Here is a 19,009-nt window from a genome sequence, read left to right on the forward strand (position 1 = left end):
ATATAGTTTATATTGATTGTGCTGTGTTCTTAATGAAAAAAATCTTTTTTGAAGTGTGTGTATTTTCAAAAGCCAATGCTAAAAGTGTATATTGTAAAGATTTTATTACGATAAAATGTTCACAAAGAAATCCATACAAAATATCATTTACAAAATACTGTGGTTTCATCAATATTCGTTGAATACCAATTTTCGTGGATTTCGTTATTCATTTGATCCACGAAATTAAGTGTTCATTGAAGTGCAATTTCTATTAACATTTTGTATTGATAGGGTCATTGGCCACGAATTTACGTATCCTTGAAACTGTGATTTTCACTTTATCCTCGAAAATTATACCATCGAATATTTATGAAACTACAGTAACATCCTCATCATAAAATGCTTCACAATTTGAAGTTTTGTTACGAACACATTAAAAACTGTAACCTGAATTTTGTGAATATTGATTTATTTCACAAATAATCCTTGATGAATGGCATTTGAAACCTAGTTAAATATTGCCAGTATTTAACTTGAATAATTTAAAATATACAATTCATTAATAGGTTTTAAGTCCGGTTGAACACAAGATGTTTAAAAATCGGAGGTTGTCATCTTCTTGATCTTTTTCGGCTGTCATCACTGGAAGATGTTTTTCTTTTTCCAGAGAGACTAAAAAGCAAACAAAAAATAACATTAGTCTACAATCGTGAAGAAAAATATCAAATACAACTGCTCTCTTCCAGCTCAAATTCATCTTGCAGCTAATTCTGAAAATAGATCTGTTAATCTAAAATAATAATGTACAAACAAACACAAAGCAGAAACCTTGTCTCCAGCATTTTCATATTACATACATCTGCAGAATAAAAAGGTTTTTTTTAATCAAAAAACTTTAAAATGATCTGAGAAAACAACTGAAATATTGTCTTGTTTTAATCAAGTCACGAAGAAAGAAAACCATCCATACAACATTTTACAAGCCATTCCAACAAACTCATTCGTTCAGAGCAGGACCTGAACTGTGTTATTGCAAAATCTACTTTAAAAAAAAGTTTTTTACTACTATATAGTCTTCAGCCTACCTCTGTAGCAGTGTTTTGACCTCTGACGGACAGTAATCCTCTGGGTTGGGTGCTGGACTGTTCGTCAGGTGAGCCGCGATGAAGTCTGGTTTGACACAAACCACGCCGCACTTCACAAGGGTCACAAGGTCACTCTCAGACATTTCTACTTTGTTCAGTTCAACAAACGCATGACTGGCAGACACCGATTTATTAAAGGGTGGTTTGAGATTCAGGACAGTGGCGCCTCCTGCCTCCAACAATCTACGGAAGTTGTCCTCTTTCTTGCGATCTGTACACAAAATCACTTTCCACTCACTGAAGGCTCCAACACAGGACTGATAGAGGAAAAAAGAAAATGCATAAAACAGTTTTGGAAAAGATTTTAGAGGAAACCGTAAACTAGTAGTTTAACATTGAAAACATGGAACTCTTCAAAACAAGATGCTATGTTCACATTTTTATCCCAGGTCAAACTTTACAAGATAAAAAAGATGATTGCTGACCTGTGACGAGGAGTTGATTTGGATTCTCCATCGGTGGGCCGCCTCACACAGTTTCTTGATGGCTGGGTTCATTTTGTCCAGGAGACTGACCGTCCCCTCCCCTCCCCACTCATAGAAATCCTCCTATGAACAGGAAAACACAAAAATGTCAACCAGCCTTCAAAATAATCCTTATACCTTTTAAGTTTAGTTATATAGAATCCATAACTTAATAAGTATTTTTCATTCATTAAAATCACAAATCTGGATCAAGCATTTTGCTTTTTGAAGAAAGTAGATAAAGGTATGCTACAACAATGATGACGTTTAGGAGTTCTCCTGGTGACTTATTACCTGTACAAATTTGCCCTCTTGTCTACAAGCCTCAAAGTAAGATTTGTGTAACACCCACTTCCCTGAAGCCACACAAGCCAAAAACTTTTCATTTCTGGCTGGTACACCTGCCAGGTAGACAAAAATACAGTTCAACAGGTGCATTAAAATCAAGAAAAAGGAAGGGGGTTCAGTATCCCATAAAACAGAAAAAACACCAAATAAGTGTGGGTGGGTTACCTATCACCAGGTGAGTACAGGTGGGGTCAAAGTTCTGACCATCCAACATCTTCCCTCCAAGACTCTCTACCAGCACTCCATAATCATCTCTCTCCTGAAAAACAAATACATGTCAACCTCTGTCATATCTTGTTCATTGATTTTTTATTTTAAGATATTTTTTTATCTTTCATCAAACTCCTTGCCCACACTACAGTGGTCCACAAAAGGACTTCCACAGAATCCCTACCTCCTGTGACATCCCTGACAGGATGAAGATGGGCGGGGTGGGTTCTGGCCCCTCATCCTCCTCCTCCTCTATCATCACAGGCTGGGGGGCCGGGACACTCTGCTCCGATTGTTTGTGAAATGCTGTAAAATGGGAACAAAGTAAACACAAAAAGTTGAGTTGAGCTATACTCAGAAACATAGTCGATCATTTTGTTTACTTATTACATGTATTACATTCCCTTATCAAAGAGAAGTAAGTTCAACAAGATGATTCTAAATGATTAACACCAACATTTCAGGCACAATTTTCAAGTAAGAGACAGAGAAAGGGACTACTTTTGTAAAATTAAGCTGGAATGCTACAACGAAACTCTATTTTTTTATCTTAATTTTTATTTTGAAATAAAGTATCATTTATTCATTTCAAATTTAAACTCTACAGTGTGTTACTGGCAACCAAAACATATTTCACACCTTCTCATAAAAAATACAAAAAAATTTGCCGAAAATTATTAAGGTCATATATCGTTCTTTGAACAATGAAATCATGTTTTAGATATGATACTTTAACAATCCATAAAATAACAGTTTGGTGTAGCATTCCACCTTAATGAATCAATAAAAATCCACAGACTCAGATAATGACATATAATTTCATGTTCTACAAGCCTTCTTCAGGAAACGTTGCTTACCTACAGGTGGTGCTGCTAGGGGCGAGGACAGCCTTTTTTCAGTTTCATTCTACAAACCAAACAACATGTTAAAGGGAGGTCAATTCTGTACTTCGTAACTCCAATATAGTCCAATAATCAAATCTAACAATATCCTTATACATGTTCTATAACAGTACATGTTTTGTGTCGGCAGCTTCGTCACTGTGAGCAAATCTGTACGTAGTCTGTAAAGTAATGTTTATAATAAAAGAAAAGCAATTCTTTAGGAAACAAGATGCAGCCTTAACATTACTATGAAATCTTAATTTCATAATACTTTCATGTGCATGTATAATAAACTCTTACTAAACTATAAAAATATGACAGTACAAAACAGTTTGTATTTGGGGTATTTGGGGTGTTTGCAACCTCTGAAGGTTAAGGTGAGGGGTTCACATCTCAATGTCAAAGAAATATGATACAACAGTAAGAAATCAATCAGAATTATGATACTTGGGTAAGAAATCAATTTGTAATGCCTGGGTTAGTCACCTCTGATAGCTGGGGTAAGATGTTTTCATCCTCAATGTCGGAAAACTGGGCATCCATCACCTCGGGAGCAATGCCCGGATCCTGGGTGGGGCTACACGCCCGCTGGAGTTTGTGGGCTAGCCTCTCCTGCTCCAAACGTCCGGTCGGATCGTCCCACATCACATGGACCGTCTGGGACGACTCTGGCAGAGATCCTTCCTTTGGTTGAACCTCTGACGCCTTTTGAGCCTCTTTCTGCTCCTCATTCATGCTCCAGCGATTTGTGCGTGACCCTGGGCGACTCTGTAGGCCACTGTCGTTACTGGATCCCTCCCCAGACATGTTCATCTGACCGCTCGCTGCAACCACATATCAATAATTTTAACTGATTGTTGTTTACATAATGTTACATTTCTTAAATAAAGCTCTTCTAAATGTCAATAACACTGATTATCTTAACAGCGTGTATAAGGTTATTTCTTCAATTTCCTGAAAAACTGTAAACCAAGTGAGATTACAAGCATAAATTTTAGTCAACTATTTTGATACAACAAATTTGTATCATATTAACTTTCATATGCCAAAAATGATGCTTTCTAAAAAAAATTTATTGAAAATTCTTTCTCTCTCCTAAATCCCAACACTTTCCTGAATTAGATAAAGCTAGGTACATGAGTACTTGTACTTACAATTCATTGATTAATCTTGGTACAGGAGTACTTGTACTTACAATTCATTAGAGTAAGCTAGGTACAGGAGTACTTGTACTTACAATTCATTAGAGTAAGCTAGGTACATGAGTACTTGTACTTACAATTCATTGATTAATCTTGGTACAGGAGTACTTGTACTTACAATTCATTAGAGTAAGCTAGGTACGGGAGTACTTGTACTTACAATTCATTAGAGTAAGCTAGGTACAGGAGTACTTGTACTTACAATTCATTGATTAATCTTGGTACAGGAGTACTTGTACTTACAATTCATTAGAGTAAGCTAGGTACGGGAGTACTTGTACTTACAATTCATTAGAGTAAGCTAGGTACAGGAGTACTTGTACTTACAATTCATTAGAGTAAGCTAGGTACAGGAGTACTTGTACTTACAATTCATTAGATTAAGCTAGGTACAGTACTTACAATTCATTAGATTAAGCTAGGTACAGTACTTACAATTCAGTTTTCTACTCTTCCTTCTTCCCTGTGGTCTCTTTGTTCTGTAACAAAAAGATAAATACAATGCATATATGTCTAGCTCCTTTTCATTCTAGATAAATGGTAATTATCTTTATAAGAGGAAATGACCAATTTTTTTTTAAATAAAAATTTACTACTAAGCTCAATAGTTATCTTATTTATCTACAAAACTTCAAAATTTTTGAATAAAACGGTTGTTATTTTGAGCTTGTAAATTGTGTCATACTTGGCCCCGGCCATATCCTCCTTCAGCTGTTTGGCCAACTCTTCTCTGTAATCTAAGGTACCACCCATCTCTACAAACTCAGCTTCCTGAAAATAATCTAAGCTATTAAAAATCATAAAAATTATGAATTATAGATGATAGATGTCTCCAGAAATATTCAATTATATACAAAAATACAAATTCGATCTCTCAAGGAAAAAAACCAGTTACCGTATAACTGGTTTTTAATGCGGGTGCAAATTTTTGCGATTTGATCCTGAAATAGGTATATTTATTTTTTGCGATTTTAATTTTTGCGATTTCACTTTGACACTAAAGTCTATTTTTATTGAATTTTATTACTAGACATTTAAACAAAAAAGTCTATTTTTATTTTTTATCCGAAACAACACTGACTGGGCCTAGCTTTTTTTAATCAGTCCGCCATTACAAGGTAGTAGCATCTCGTCATGGGCACAGACAATGCCCTCTGCAACGGTAATGCAAATTGCTGTGTTAATATCTGCCCCTGATTTTCTTAATGAACTAATGTAAGTTTGCACGTCGGACTCCAGTTCGTTACCGAGTAAAACTTTTTTACCCCGCTTGCACGGATTCCACAGTTCTCGCCGTCTTCAAAATCAAGTATACGTTTCCGAGATTTGAGCTCCGTGTTGTATTTATCACGTAAATTTCTTACAGTACTTTCACGTAGTCCTGGAAACTTTGTCTGAAAACGTTAAATGGTCAACGAAGGTCCATGTACACTGGCGTAGTGTCCTATCTCAGCTCTCTCGCTCGAAGCAACGAAGTGTGAATTTGGACTCTATGAAGAGGCCTTACAAGGGGTACTTTGATGGGGACATTTTATGACGTATTTTTTGCAATTGAATTTTTTGCGATTAAGACTTGATCGCAGAATTTCGCAAAAAATAGCACCCCGTAGAAAAATCCAGTTATACGGTATATCTATGAGCCTGCCTCATATGCTTAAAGACTGAAAACCAACATACCGGTAAATAAATATTTGATAAGAGACTTCATCAATCTGAATGATGCTTAAACCTTTATAAAATCATTCTATAATATAACGAAGAACCCCAAATAAAGACAAAACATGGATCATAATTTCCCAAAACCAACACCACAAACCTGTTTGTCAGTTTCCTTGTCATCTGAAACACTCTCGTTCCCCGAGGACACCCTCTGTCGTTTACTGTCCGGCTCAGGAGAGAAGTTCCTGCCCCTTTTAGCTGATATGTTTTCTGTGGATTTGTGGTCTGTTGCTTTGGTAACTGGAGAGTCATTTGGCACATCTTCAACATCGGAGCTTTCCGACTGTTTGCTGGCTCGAGTAGATCTTCTGGTCCCTCTCTGCGGAGTGTTGCGTCTGCTCACTGATTTCACCGGAGAGCTCCGACCTGGGGTGGCTTTCTTAACCATGGACTGTAAACACACGACAGGTTGAGAAAACATAATGAAGTCATTCGCAGCATTTCAATAATAGTAATGACATCACTTCATATCAGCTTTGATTTGCAATACATGTAATAAAAATATAATTGATTTAATTTTTTTTTTTTTAATTCCATAAAAATATAGAAATAAAGGGAATCATTTCACTGAAAATTTATCCCTGACACATATATCTATATTGATTATTCATTTATTTAAACAATGACTTGCAATTAAATCAATATATACTTTAAAAATCAGCTTTTAAAGATATTTTTCTCAAAAATAAATAAAACAGTCAGCTATATCCATTCTGTATCTACTGCACGGCCAACTCACCAGGGTCATGTTGGGATTATAGGTGTGAGGAAACAGAGACTCGTCCACTCGCACGTTCTGTTCTTTACACTGTAAACAAATCATACAGATCATTAACAGAAGGGACCGATAATTTCATGTACAACACACGCACAAATAGGAGACGTACCATCCACTTACCAGGCGAATCCACAAAGGCGACACAATGATCTTTTTCTGCTCTCGCGCTACTCGGAATTCTTTCGTTGTGTCATTTGTCTTTCCCTAAATAATAAGACATTATTGATTAAAGAATTAATGGGATGTCACTCATTTATGTCTGTGTTCTCAAAGAAATAAAATTGTGTGCATGAACACCATGATTCATATCCATCACATGAATATTCATTAGGATGAATTTAAATTTGATTGTTTACTTTTAAATAATTAAAGAGCACTAAAACTCTTGAATTAGTTTTCAATTACAATAAAATTGAACATAAAATTCCAAATTATCATATAAACTGTAAACATAGATATTTCTACGTGTGAACATCTCTGGATATCAATTTGATATTTCTACATGTGAACATCTCTGGATATCAATTTGATATGACTATACTTCTGTAAGAAATGACACATCTGTTAGTCACCCAACAGTGACTATATAAAGTCAGTTTGAGTAATTTACCTGGAATATAAGGTGTGTAATTTACCTGGAAGACAAAGTGTGTACAGCTGGCATCATACTGCCATTTGTAGTCACCACCTAACTCTGCCACAAGGTCGTTCAACTCGGCCTGCTGTCCACTCAACTTCTTACTGACGTAAATAACCACACCCCTCAGGGGCCTCGCTGTGTCCTATGATGGAAAAAATCAAGGATAAACGACAGTGAAAATAAAGCGAGAGTTTGGAAGTTTGTTTCCTAAATTCACAATCATGACATTTAAGTGGCTTAAAAGTAAAATAATAATCTGAAATATCTTCATTTTTTTCAGTTATGATTTCATACTTTTTCATAAACCATTACATGTACATGTAAAAAATTGAGAAATTGCAATGCGAAAATGAGTCCAACAAGAAGTCATCGTGTACATGTATGCATGATACACATGTATATAAATGGATATCAAACTAGTATGACCTACAAATTAAAGTAATCTGCTTAGTTTTGAGAGCACACACCTCATTGGCCGAGTCACAGACCCCGTCCACCTCGTCAGCGGTCTCTGAGGCCTTGTACTCTGTCGTAAACTTGGCCGCTGCATGAATGGCCACCTCAAACAACTCATCAAAAGGCTGGAAAATATCAGAGTTGTATAAAATCATTCTAAGGCTTGAACATGGAAGTCAAAGAATTATCATTAAATATATATCAGAGAAGTCTTTTCTTTTTTCTTTATAACAGTCATAGCGCATGTTATGTGGACTTAATCATGATACTTCTGTCTTAATCATTTTATCAACAGACAACATAATTCTAATTTCTCTATTTCCATTTAGAAGTTACACACCAGACTGGACTTCCTCTTTCCAAGTTTCCTCTGTTTTCCCTTCTGACCCTCTGGAGTCTCCAAATTCTTCAGAACATCCTACAAATAAAAAGATGTCAAATTAAGACACTTCATTGAATTTCAGAATCAAATAATTCTAAAATGAAATCTTCATCTAATACAGACTGCAAAAAATAAATAAAAGAATTCAATATCTGCATGTTAATACGTTTTTGTTTATGAAGCAAAACAACAAACAAAACTTGACATAAGTTATTTGTTGACACCAAAACTCTTACTGAGAAGTCAAATCGTGGATGGAAGGACTTCTCCAGGTCCAGTGAACCCGACGACTCGTTCAGACTTTCCCTCCGTGAAGAGTTACGTGGGGTGGTCTCCCTCTCCGCTGTCTTCAACTCCTGAAATTCACCAGACAAGATCTGTGTAATAGGGCTTACATCACCCATTCACTTTTTTTACAAGGAACTTTTAACTCAATATTCAGTAGCATGAGATATCATAGACATGTACATCTAATTGCAGTCACTCAATAATTATACCACTGTGGATGTTTTAGGATTCATCATTGACTCATTTTCTTTTATCACTTTGTTTTGAATAAAAGTGGTTGATGTGTGGGAGAATATGTACCTTGACTCTTTGGTTGGTCAGTTTTGGTGTGTTTACTGAGACAATGTTTTCTTTCTGACTCTCTGTGATCACCGCAGACTCCTGCCCCTCTGCTGGCCCCTGCCTTTCTGCGCCCCTCTGGGAGCCCCTCCTGCTGCTCTCCCCTGGGTCCATCTCCAGCATTATCAGATCGTCCTGATTGGTCTCCATCCCAGACTCCCACACCTCTGTTTTATCCTTGGATCCATGCCCTGATTTCTCCTTTTCCAGCACTAGACTGGTCTCATTATTCTCACTTTTGGTGGCATTATTTTTGTCATTATCAGCACCTGTATCATTGGATGGGGCACCTGTCTTGTCCGGGGAGACAGGGGGTGTACTGGGAGGGGCACCTACTGGTTTATCACACTCCATGTCCTCCTCGACATCATCAGCTGCGGCACTTTGATTGTTTTGGTCGTGCGGTGATTGTTTGGCATCGTTAGGTTGAGCACCTGTCGTGACAGGTATTTGAACACTTGTGGTGGGGTCCTGAGATTCTGGCGGGTCATTCTCTATCAGGTAATTCTCTTCTGGGGCCCATTCCCCAGTTTGAGCACATTTGAATATCCACCTTTAATTAGTAGGAGAGCAAACATTAAAACTACACAATATAGACATGTAAATGTACAGAAGCAGTCATCAGTTATATGTTCATTGTTGGTATCTACATGAATCACAAGCTTTAATATGCACCATTCATATTACCTCTTGGAGATGGCTGGAATGTTCCATTTTTTGGCTGCTTGATATTTGGAACCTTCCGCTTCCTTGACAACCAGATGCGTACTGGCCTTCAAGTCTTTGTTGGCCTTACGAACAAAATATTCTTGGCACCTTTTGAAAATTAAAACATCAAACAATCTTACATTTCATTTAAAAGCTAAAACATAAAAAATATTAAATGTAGAATTTCTTAAATGCAAAAAATGAAATAATCTGCGTTCTTACTCTGCCCCGAGGATCTCTGCTATATGCATCAGACAGTCCCTCTCTGTTCCAGCAAAGCCACTGAAAACACAAAATGACAAGGATCAGACTGATTTGTAGTCAAACCAGAGGACTACTTACACCAGAAAATATTTCAACAGACAATCACTGTTTCATCTTTTCATTAAGAACTCAAAAAGAAAACAACAAGATGTAATAAAAGCATCGCCATAAAGAGCATTCCTTTGCAACAGGAAATATTTCTCATGTTTAACATGTCCATCACACAAACAAATCCGCAATCACACAGTAATGTAATGTACATACCCCCACATTAACTATATTCAGATACTGTGGCACCATTTAAATTCGTGGTGGTCAATTTTAATGGATTGGGTTTTTTTTGTTTATTCATGGGGATGTAATTTCATGGATGTATCAGTTTTCAGTTTCAGTAAGAAAACTCTTTCAAAGTTTGTTTTGGTCGAGGATGTTAATTTGTGGGGTTTGGCTACCCACGAATAATGCGTAAAATTGAGCCACCACGACTTCTAATGGTTCCACAGTAGCTGATTCTATAGACTACACACCTGACAGAGAGCACACAGCCGGTGAGGGGCGTGGCGTCCATCTTGATGTCCATGGGAGAGAAGAGGACGTTACTGGACACCGCCAACAGCTGGTCCTGCTCCAAACACATTTGCTGAAAGAGGCCCACAAAAAACATGAGTATTTGTATTCTTATATACATATACATACATACTTTATAACACATAGGAGTGTTGTATACTGTTCCCGAGTAAATATTGGAGCTGTACATTTTGTACATTCATCACTGGACTTAATCCATTCCATCAAATAATTCTAAGGCTATGTTGACCAGTTCATGATATGTTCTCCGTAATCCTTGCTAGATTATTGACCTACCAGCCAAGCGTTGGTGACAATTTCATTAACGGTACGGTCAACGGGAAACCCATCAATTGGCACGACAGCATAGTCAGGTATCCCACGACTAGTAGCCTTCAGGATCTTCCCTATAAAGGAATAATGGAGTGAAACAGTGTGTTCTGCCTCTAATAGGAACAAACTTCGATATCCTTGATACATCATATGAACAGCACCACCTATAATGCAACTTCACGTGCTTACCTCCCTTCTCTTCGATGTACTCTCCAAGCTCTTTCTCATGCTCTTCTTCAAATCCATAAAACATGAACACCTTCTTGTTGAATATTGGTCCCTCTTCTTCTTCAATTTCTACAATATGAAATAATTGATATACATGTACATGTTTATTGTGTTAAACAACTTATAGTGAAGATTCAAGTCTGGCATTATGAGCATTAGTTATGCTAACATTTATTTCCATATTGGAAGAATTACACGTCCCCTTTTTTATCTACATGTATATCTGTATTTGTATTCACACACCTTGACCTGGGTCCTGTGTCCCTTTCTCCTCCTCCTCTGGAGCGACGGGAACATCTGCCTTGTCTATCACAGTTCTCTCACCTGACGGAGCTGGACCTGTCAATACAACAAACACCTGTTACACCTGATGGCACTCTTTTTTTGATTGCAAGGTTATGCAATTAGTGTTTATATTATTTTGATACCTCACACTACTATGGCTAGAAAGGAACCTTTGATATTCAAGAAACTGTAGCTTTTCTAAAATTGTTTAATTCTTTATTTCTTGTAAAGCTTAATTGAGAATTAACAAGATATCTGTGAGCCAATGCTCACTATTGATACCCCCGCTCTGATGTGAATATGCAAAATAAGCAAAGTCGACATTTAACAGAAAGCTGGCATCCGATTGGTACAGAAATATAACAATATGGCATGCCTAAACAAATAGTGTGTTAAAATTTCAAGCATCTGTGATAAATAGCTGCTGAGAAATCTTTGACGAAAATTTGTTTGAAAATTTTGGCTAAAATAAACAAAGTACTCATTTAACAGGAAGATGACGTCCGATTGGTACAAAAATATATCCCACAATATGGCATGCCTTAGCAAACACTGTGTTAAAATTTCGAGCATCTGCAATTAATAGTTGCTGAGAATTCTTTGACGGAAATTTGTTTGAAAATTTTGGCAAAAAATAAACAAAGTCGTCATTTAACAGGAAGTTGACACCTGATTGGTACAGAAATATATCCCACCATATGGCATGCCTAAACAAATAGTGTGTTAAAATTTCAAGCATCTGCGATAAATAGCTGCTGAGAAATCTTTGACGAAAATTTGTTTGAAAATTTTGGCTAAAAATAAACAAAGTCGTCATTTAACAGGAAGTTGACGTCTGATTGGTACAAAAATACATCCCACGATATGGCATGCCTATACAAATACTGTGTAAAAATTTCAAGCATCTGCGATAAATAGCTGCTGAGAAATCTTTGACGAAAATTTGTTTGAAAATTTTGGCTAAAAATAAACAAAGTCGTCATATAACAGGAAGTTGACACCTGATTGGTACAGAAATATATCCCACCATATGGCATGCCTATACAAATACTGTGTAAAAATTTCAAGCATCTGCGATAAACAGTTGCTGAGAAATCTTTGACGAAAAATTTGTTTGAAAATTTTGGTTAAAAAATAAGCAAAGTCGTCATTTAACAGGAAGTTGACGTCTGATTGGTACAAAAATAAATCCCACGATATGACATGCCTTAGCAAACACTGTGTTAAAATTTCGAGCATCTGCGATAAATAGTTGCTGAGATAAATGCGACAGAAATTTTTGTTACGGACGGACAGACAGACAGACAGACAGACACACAAGGGTAAAACAGTATACCCCCTCTCCTTCGGAGCGGGGGTATAAAAATTTACTATGATACTTGTATTTCATTTCTTAGTTTACAAGTGTCTTAGTAACCTTGATCGGCCTGAAGGAGATACTGGCTCATGATGTCTGAGAATTCATCGTCCCCTTCCTGTGAACCCGGCATTTCCTTTGTCTTCTCCTTTGTCTCTTCTTTCTTTGAATCTGAAAGCCTCTTCTTTCTATTTAAGGAATTGTATCATTTAGCGCAAAACATCACAGCAAGCAAAAATATGACAAAACCACTTCCCTACACCCTGCTCTTTGTAACATTCTATCTTATCTAGGTAAAAATACAAAGTTTTCCTTTTTAAAAATTTCAAAATTATTTTACCCTTTTACTTGTGGAGACTGGGGATCTAAGGGAGGGAACTCTGGTAGTCTGTACGGATCCTCGTTGACCGTGAAGCCCTGTCGGAAGCACTCCGCCATCCACACCGGCGTCACTACGTGGGGTCTGAAATCATTATGTAAATTATAGGACTCAAATATGCTCGAATCATTCCACGTCTCAAGGCACACCCTCTGCTCTACTATCATTTCTTTTGAAGTTAATACTAGTATATGTTAAGACATGGATATTTTTTCCACAAATGTTATCTAACAATTTGAAAAATATTTTTCATAAATCAGGTTTAGATTTAAGATTATATAAGGACACAAACCTGAATGCTGCAGTTTTCAACGTCTCAAGATCTTTCTCAGTTCTCTCACCAATCACAGCGTGGGTGACATTTTCACTGAGAGTGTTCAACCTACAATCAATTACTCATAGACTATACAAGAGATATGCCTTAACTGCTGTGAACCTCATTACTTTACACACTATTCACCTTGAAATTAATACATGTCTCCAATAAAGTTAACTGACTTGTGAGATTCACATAAAACACATGTACACATTAGTCATAAACCCCCTACCTCGTGGCTCCTCCTGCATTGATAACTTTCCGTAATTTTTCCAGGGCAACACCCCTGAATCCACTCAGGTAAATCTGTAAATTAACAACAAAAACCATGAACAATAAGATTTCTTGTTAATGATGTACGCACAAACTACATGTGCATTTACTTCTGATGACCTTAATTTTTATGGCAACATTTTTTCCATACAATAATATGCACGACCATAACCATCCATTCAATATTTGTTCCAACAATGACCTACTATTGAAACAGTCCCTCCCATACATTTTAATCCCTTCTTTAAATCTCTTCATTACCTTGCAGCCATCCAGAAAACGATCTGATGTGGACTTGGTCAAATCGATGGACTCAACTGTCGTCTCAAACTCTCCGGTTGACCGCCTGTTCTGTGTCGTGGAGGATGTCTCGTTGAGGTGCGTCGTCTGTATAATCGATACATTGGATATACAGCTGATGTCTGCCAGAGTGGACATCCGATCTACAACCAACCAACACAGGGAAAATCTGTTTTACTACCTTGGGTAGAGAATGCTCAAAACAGTTTTGTCACAGAAATTTTTGAATGATCAAACATCCAAAAATTTGGAACTTTCAGTAGAACAAATCTAGATCCATACAAAAAATATTAATATCCTAAATAATTCATATTGTTTATGAATTTTTACATTATTTTTTCATTTTCAGAAAATTATCAATTTCTTCAGTAAAATGTTACCCCTGGGGCCATTGTCTTTCTCTGGGGTGGAGGTTTTGACCTCTGCCTTGGTCTCTGAATTGTCAGTAAGGCTGAACTGTTTCTCCTCCAGACAGTACCCCTTCTCTATGGAGTCATACAGCCAATCCGACTTAACAATGTTGATACGCCATTTCTTGGCAAATTCATATTTTGCACCTGAAGTAATTATACAATACAATGAATTATTTCATCCAGATACAGTACCACAGTAACACAAAGAACTCTGTTTACTTGATATACTTGTAATTTAGGAAAGGTCTGTCTGTTTTTTACACCGAGTTAACACAAAATCCTGTTTTCTGTGTATGTACATTACATAGTGACATATGAAACCAGGTTACCAGCTGATGGACAATAATTTTTACTTTTAGGCTTTGATCTAATTAACTCATCGGTGTTTGTTACACTAGTGTAGAAACATCCATACCTTTAGGTTTGTTGATGATCAGGTGTGTACACTCGTTGACTTTCATCTCTCCTGTGTATTTACCACCTGAAATATTTTTTTCATATTTAGTTATCAAAGATGAAATTCATACATGTTCTGATTACAATAGGATATCTCTACGAATACTTTTCAACATAAATGATCTACATCAGTATATGACTGTATGTAAGTACATCCACAATTCACTCCCCTGAACTATTCAGGTTCATAGTCCCCATCAACAACTTTCATATACTTGATCTCTCTCATCCATAGATCCACTAACCCATCTCTAAGCCCCCTCTATTGATTCCTCCCTCCCCCGACTGTTCTCACCTTCGTCCTCCACGGCTTTTTTGACCTGGTTCCTTTCCTCAGAGTCTAGACCTGACACGGTAATGACCAGGCCTTTAAAGATCGGACAGGAATACTCCAGGAACTGACTGCTGCTTCCGTGGATGTGTCTACAACCGCAGGCTCAATATTCAAAACATGTGCATGAAAATAATTCCAAAATGGGGAAAATTTTCATGTTAATTAAACAGCCATAATTAATTTAACTTTTTGTAAAGTCTACCACATACTTGGTTTGAGATGCTTCCCAGACTTTGTTCACCCAACTTGGGAGGTAAATTTGTTTCCCAGCAGATGCTGCCACCTGAATTGATTTAAACATTGAAAAATATTGAACAAAAGGTAATCCTCCTCTGCAACGAGATGTACAGCAGACAAATAATTTAACCTGGTACCTCTTGCTACCACTTGGCCCACGATTGATAACTTACCTGGTACTTTTTACTGCCCACCTCCCCCACGATGAGGTGGGTGACACTACTGGTGAGGTGTTGATGTTATAGATAACTTACCTGGTACTTCTTGCTGCCCACCTCCCCCGCGATGAGGTGGGTGACACTACTGGTAAGGTCCCTACTGACTGTGCCCCCCATAGCCTCCACCTTCTCATGGAGCTCATTCTGTAAACAAACCACCACCTGGTCAGTACAAAGGTCAAAGGAACACTTCATTGTAAATACTATTATAATTGTGGCTCTTGGTGTTGAACATTACTACTAATAAGGCCTTTTCCTTTAATCCATTATACACAACTTATACTGACCATAATACTCATTAAAATGCAGACAGACTTAAACTCTGTTATGCAATATGGCAACTGATCAAGCATGTTTTTAAGTGAGTGACAATATCAGGTAAGTAGTGGAAAGAAAGTGAATTTGCATTATAACTATTGTAACTTTCTTTTGTCTCTAATCACTTACAATAATGTATTCAAATATCAGTAGATGACTTGCTTAATATATACAATTTCTGTGATAAAAATTCAAATAATGAAAGACTTTCTTTTATTTTCTTATTTAATGTTTTATGAGGAGAAATACTCAACACTGCAATATACATTTTGAGAGCAGAAATATGTAAGGTGAAAATGAAGGCTTACTCGTAGCTGTTTGACAAGATTGGTACAACACACTACCACATCCTTCATGGCGAGGTTATAGACTGGAACATTCCTCTTAGGGATATCCTACAAACAAGACACAATCAATTAAACACAGTCAACAACGGGGACAGAATAGATATTACAGCAATGTTCTTAAAAAATAAACTAGAATGAAGAGGAGTAAATTTTTGCAAAGGACTTTTGTTGAAGCATTATACTGCTCATAATCTCATTGCTGTAAAGGAATAATACTCACAAGTTTATACTCCAAAGAAGACAAAATGCACAGGGGTCCAAATATCCTATAAAACATAAATATACATAAGTTAATATCCAATACTAAGACTTTGGAATTGAATTTATACTGATTTATTAACTTTAATATTTTCAATAATCCAGTGACTGTGTGTTGTTACCTGCATCCTAAGTTTCTGATATGGTTGAAAGATTTGCCTCCAAATGGATCATAGAGATAGACACAATTCTTCTCTTTCTTATTTATCCTTAAGCATTCTGAATCCTTCATCCACTCAACACTGAAGCCCTCCTCAATCAGGCTCTGAAATATCAAAACACAATAGAGTCATCCAATATATCTGGCTTCTTCAGCCTTAGATTTATGTAGAAAATGGTTTTACGTGAAGTGTGTACTAATGATATGAAAGCGTCTACTGGAGTTTCAGTAGTATTCATTGTGGATTTCATCATTAAAGCAGATAAAGAATTAAAATAATCACCGAAGAAACAAAACAACAATTAGTATTGGTTTAGCCACTGATTCAAATGTTTTTTAGGTATTCTAAAACTGTACATTTTCACAGTCTGTGAAAACTTATGCCAAGGATATTACTGTACCTGTAATATCAAAACAAAATTCATACTTCACATAGATCTATTACATTATCTATTGACCTTGTGGGCATTCTTCATTGCTTCTGTAGCCTTGTCTTCTCCATTCCCTTCATCGGAGACAACACATCGCACCCTAAACTCTTCCTCACCCATTGCTCTCTGTTTCCAGATGTTTAGTCACAATCACTTCATCATTTTTTTTTAATCTGAAAAACAAGTTTGAAATATTTCTTTTCAAAAGATTAAAACCAGAACATGATACTTTTTATGCTTCATTTATCTATTTATTTTAAAGCAATTAAACATAACTACAACACATTAAATATGTGCTTTACTCATCAAAGGTAAATTTAGGTAAAACAATTATCAACAATATTGAACAGTCTAGCATTCTTAGTACAGTATATATTGGACTTTAAAGTGAAACTGTAAAGCAACTTTTATCATTAGGAACAATATTTGAAACCACAGATTTCTGAGTGGAAATGAATAATGTCAAAATAATAAGCGACAAAAAAATTGGGCAACCAAAGTTTGGTTTATAATTATCAAAGAATATACTGATACAAACCGGATTACCGTACTTTTTACAGAAAAAAAAACTTTCATTGAACTGTACACAAAATTTGAAAATTCTACATGGGTTCTTTTTCTTTTTTAAAGATATATACTCAAATATATACTTCAATATACAGTGATATGAATGATTGTTTTAACTAGCCTCAACCTCTAAACGGTCACAATATAAACCAATATTATAATGCTTAATATCAGCTTATTGAAGTGACTGCTCCTTTAAATTGTAAAAGTCCGAGGCAGTTAAAGAAACTGGGTTTTGTTGATCAGTTTAAAAATAAGTGATTAATTTGACCTGCTGATTTGCGAGACATTCATACTAACATAAATGTCGGTATTCAGCTGGTATGTACGTCCCTGATACGCTGCTGTGTTATTGTCTTCAACAAAACTTCGAAAAGTTTCTCCCCGACATAATCGTACTCGTTATATCATGTGATTATTCACTCTGGTTCTTACAAATAATGTGCACTCACTCTGCCGAATGACAATTTTTGTCAAATCCCTTTAGTCATTTGTTAGTGTACTTACGTTAATTTTCAACAATATGCAAATGATGATTTAGGAATTTCCCAGCACCCGCCATTATTTTTAAGTTTGGTGTGATTTTATTTTGAATAGCGAACCCGATTTATTTAGGTTAAATACATTGTCGTTGATTTGTTCATGTTTTTAGTCAGAAATCCTACTGTAGAAAACTTAATATTTACAAGTTCATTCCTAAAACCAACAGTTTAATTTTCGTTATTTTTATATATTTTAATTACGGAGTCATAAAAAACGTACTGTTGTATTTTATTAAAATTTGAATTATACAATTTCTTTTTCATGTTTTTAGAGACCGTTAGCAAATTTTCGTCTTAAAAGAGAATTCACAAGCACTAGTTTTACATTATATTACATCAGAAATTATCTTAAATTACCAATAAGAATTTAATGCAGTGTCTTTAAGTAACAAAAAGGTTTCCTATATGAATAGCAGCACAAACGTTTGTAATATCTTGAAAAGTAACTTATTGACATAGCAAATTATAACAATGACTATTTCATTTTACACTTCACTGAAAGAAGATTCAAATTGTGGGCTAGGGCGATGTAGAGGAAAATGGGGAGGTCGGATTTTTTTTTTCAAATTCTATATATTTTTAGATTTCATTCTGAAAAAAAAATATTTAAATTTTCAGTAAAAAATTGAATCATAAGAAAATTTTAGTTTATCTGGTTTGTATACTGCCTTAATTTTCGCAACCAACTTCCGAGTTGTTATAACAACTATATGACATGGATTGGTTCGCGACGAGAAATATTTGCGACAAAGCTCTCACGAACTGCGCAGAAATTTCTCGCATGCGAATAAAAGTTGGTTTACAGTACTCGTTGTTCGAAAGTCGAATAGCGATCGATTTCATCAACTATTAACTCCCATAAAAATCATCTAACCTTCAAA

The 19,009-nt window shown here is 36.0% G+C and overlaps 1 protein-coding gene across 1 annotated transcript; it reads right to left on the reverse strand.

Annotated features, from left to right (window-relative positions):
* Positions 1-80: 80 nt before the first annotated feature.
* LOC128187718 (DNA topoisomerase 2-binding protein 1-like) lies at positions 81-18,163 on the reverse strand. The gene is made up of 39 exons (XM_052858212.1): positions 18,094-18,163; positions 17,047-17,192; positions 16,551-16,693; positions 16,391-16,436; positions 16,132-16,218; positions 15,542-15,649; positions 15,260-15,333; positions 15,012-15,139; positions 14,676-14,741; positions 14,228-14,404; positions 13,809-13,990; positions 13,507-13,580; positions 13,251-13,340; positions 12,920-13,042; positions 12,640-12,767; positions 11,181-11,276; positions 10,899-11,006; positions 10,674-10,783; positions 10,337-10,449; positions 9,768-9,827; positions 9,525-9,653; positions 8,799-9,390; positions 8,447-8,566; positions 8,169-8,246; positions 7,840-7,953; positions 7,368-7,514; positions 6,853-6,936; positions 6,694-6,762; positions 6,052-6,345; positions 4,921-5,006; positions 4,671-4,714; positions 3,520-3,857; positions 3,007-3,055; positions 2,334-2,455; positions 2,105-2,198; positions 1,886-1,992; positions 1,553-1,675; positions 1,068-1,384; positions 81-654 (listed from the first exon to the last, which is right to left on the reverse strand). Exons 2-39 carry the CDS (start codon positions 17,137-17,139, stop codon positions 594-596), a joined length of 4,974 nt encoding a protein of 1,657 aa, XP_052714172.1. The 5' UTR covers positions 17,140-17,192; positions 18,094-18,163; the 3' UTR covers positions 81-593.
* Positions 18,164-19,009: the final 846 nt, after the last annotated feature.

This window comes from Crassostrea angulata, chromosome 1, assembly GCF_025612915.1.
Source record: "Crassostrea angulata isolate pt1a10 chromosome 1, ASM2561291v2, whole genome shotgun sequence".
NCBI lineage: Eukaryota > Metazoa > Mollusca > Bivalvia > Ostreida > Ostreidae > Magallana > Magallana angulata.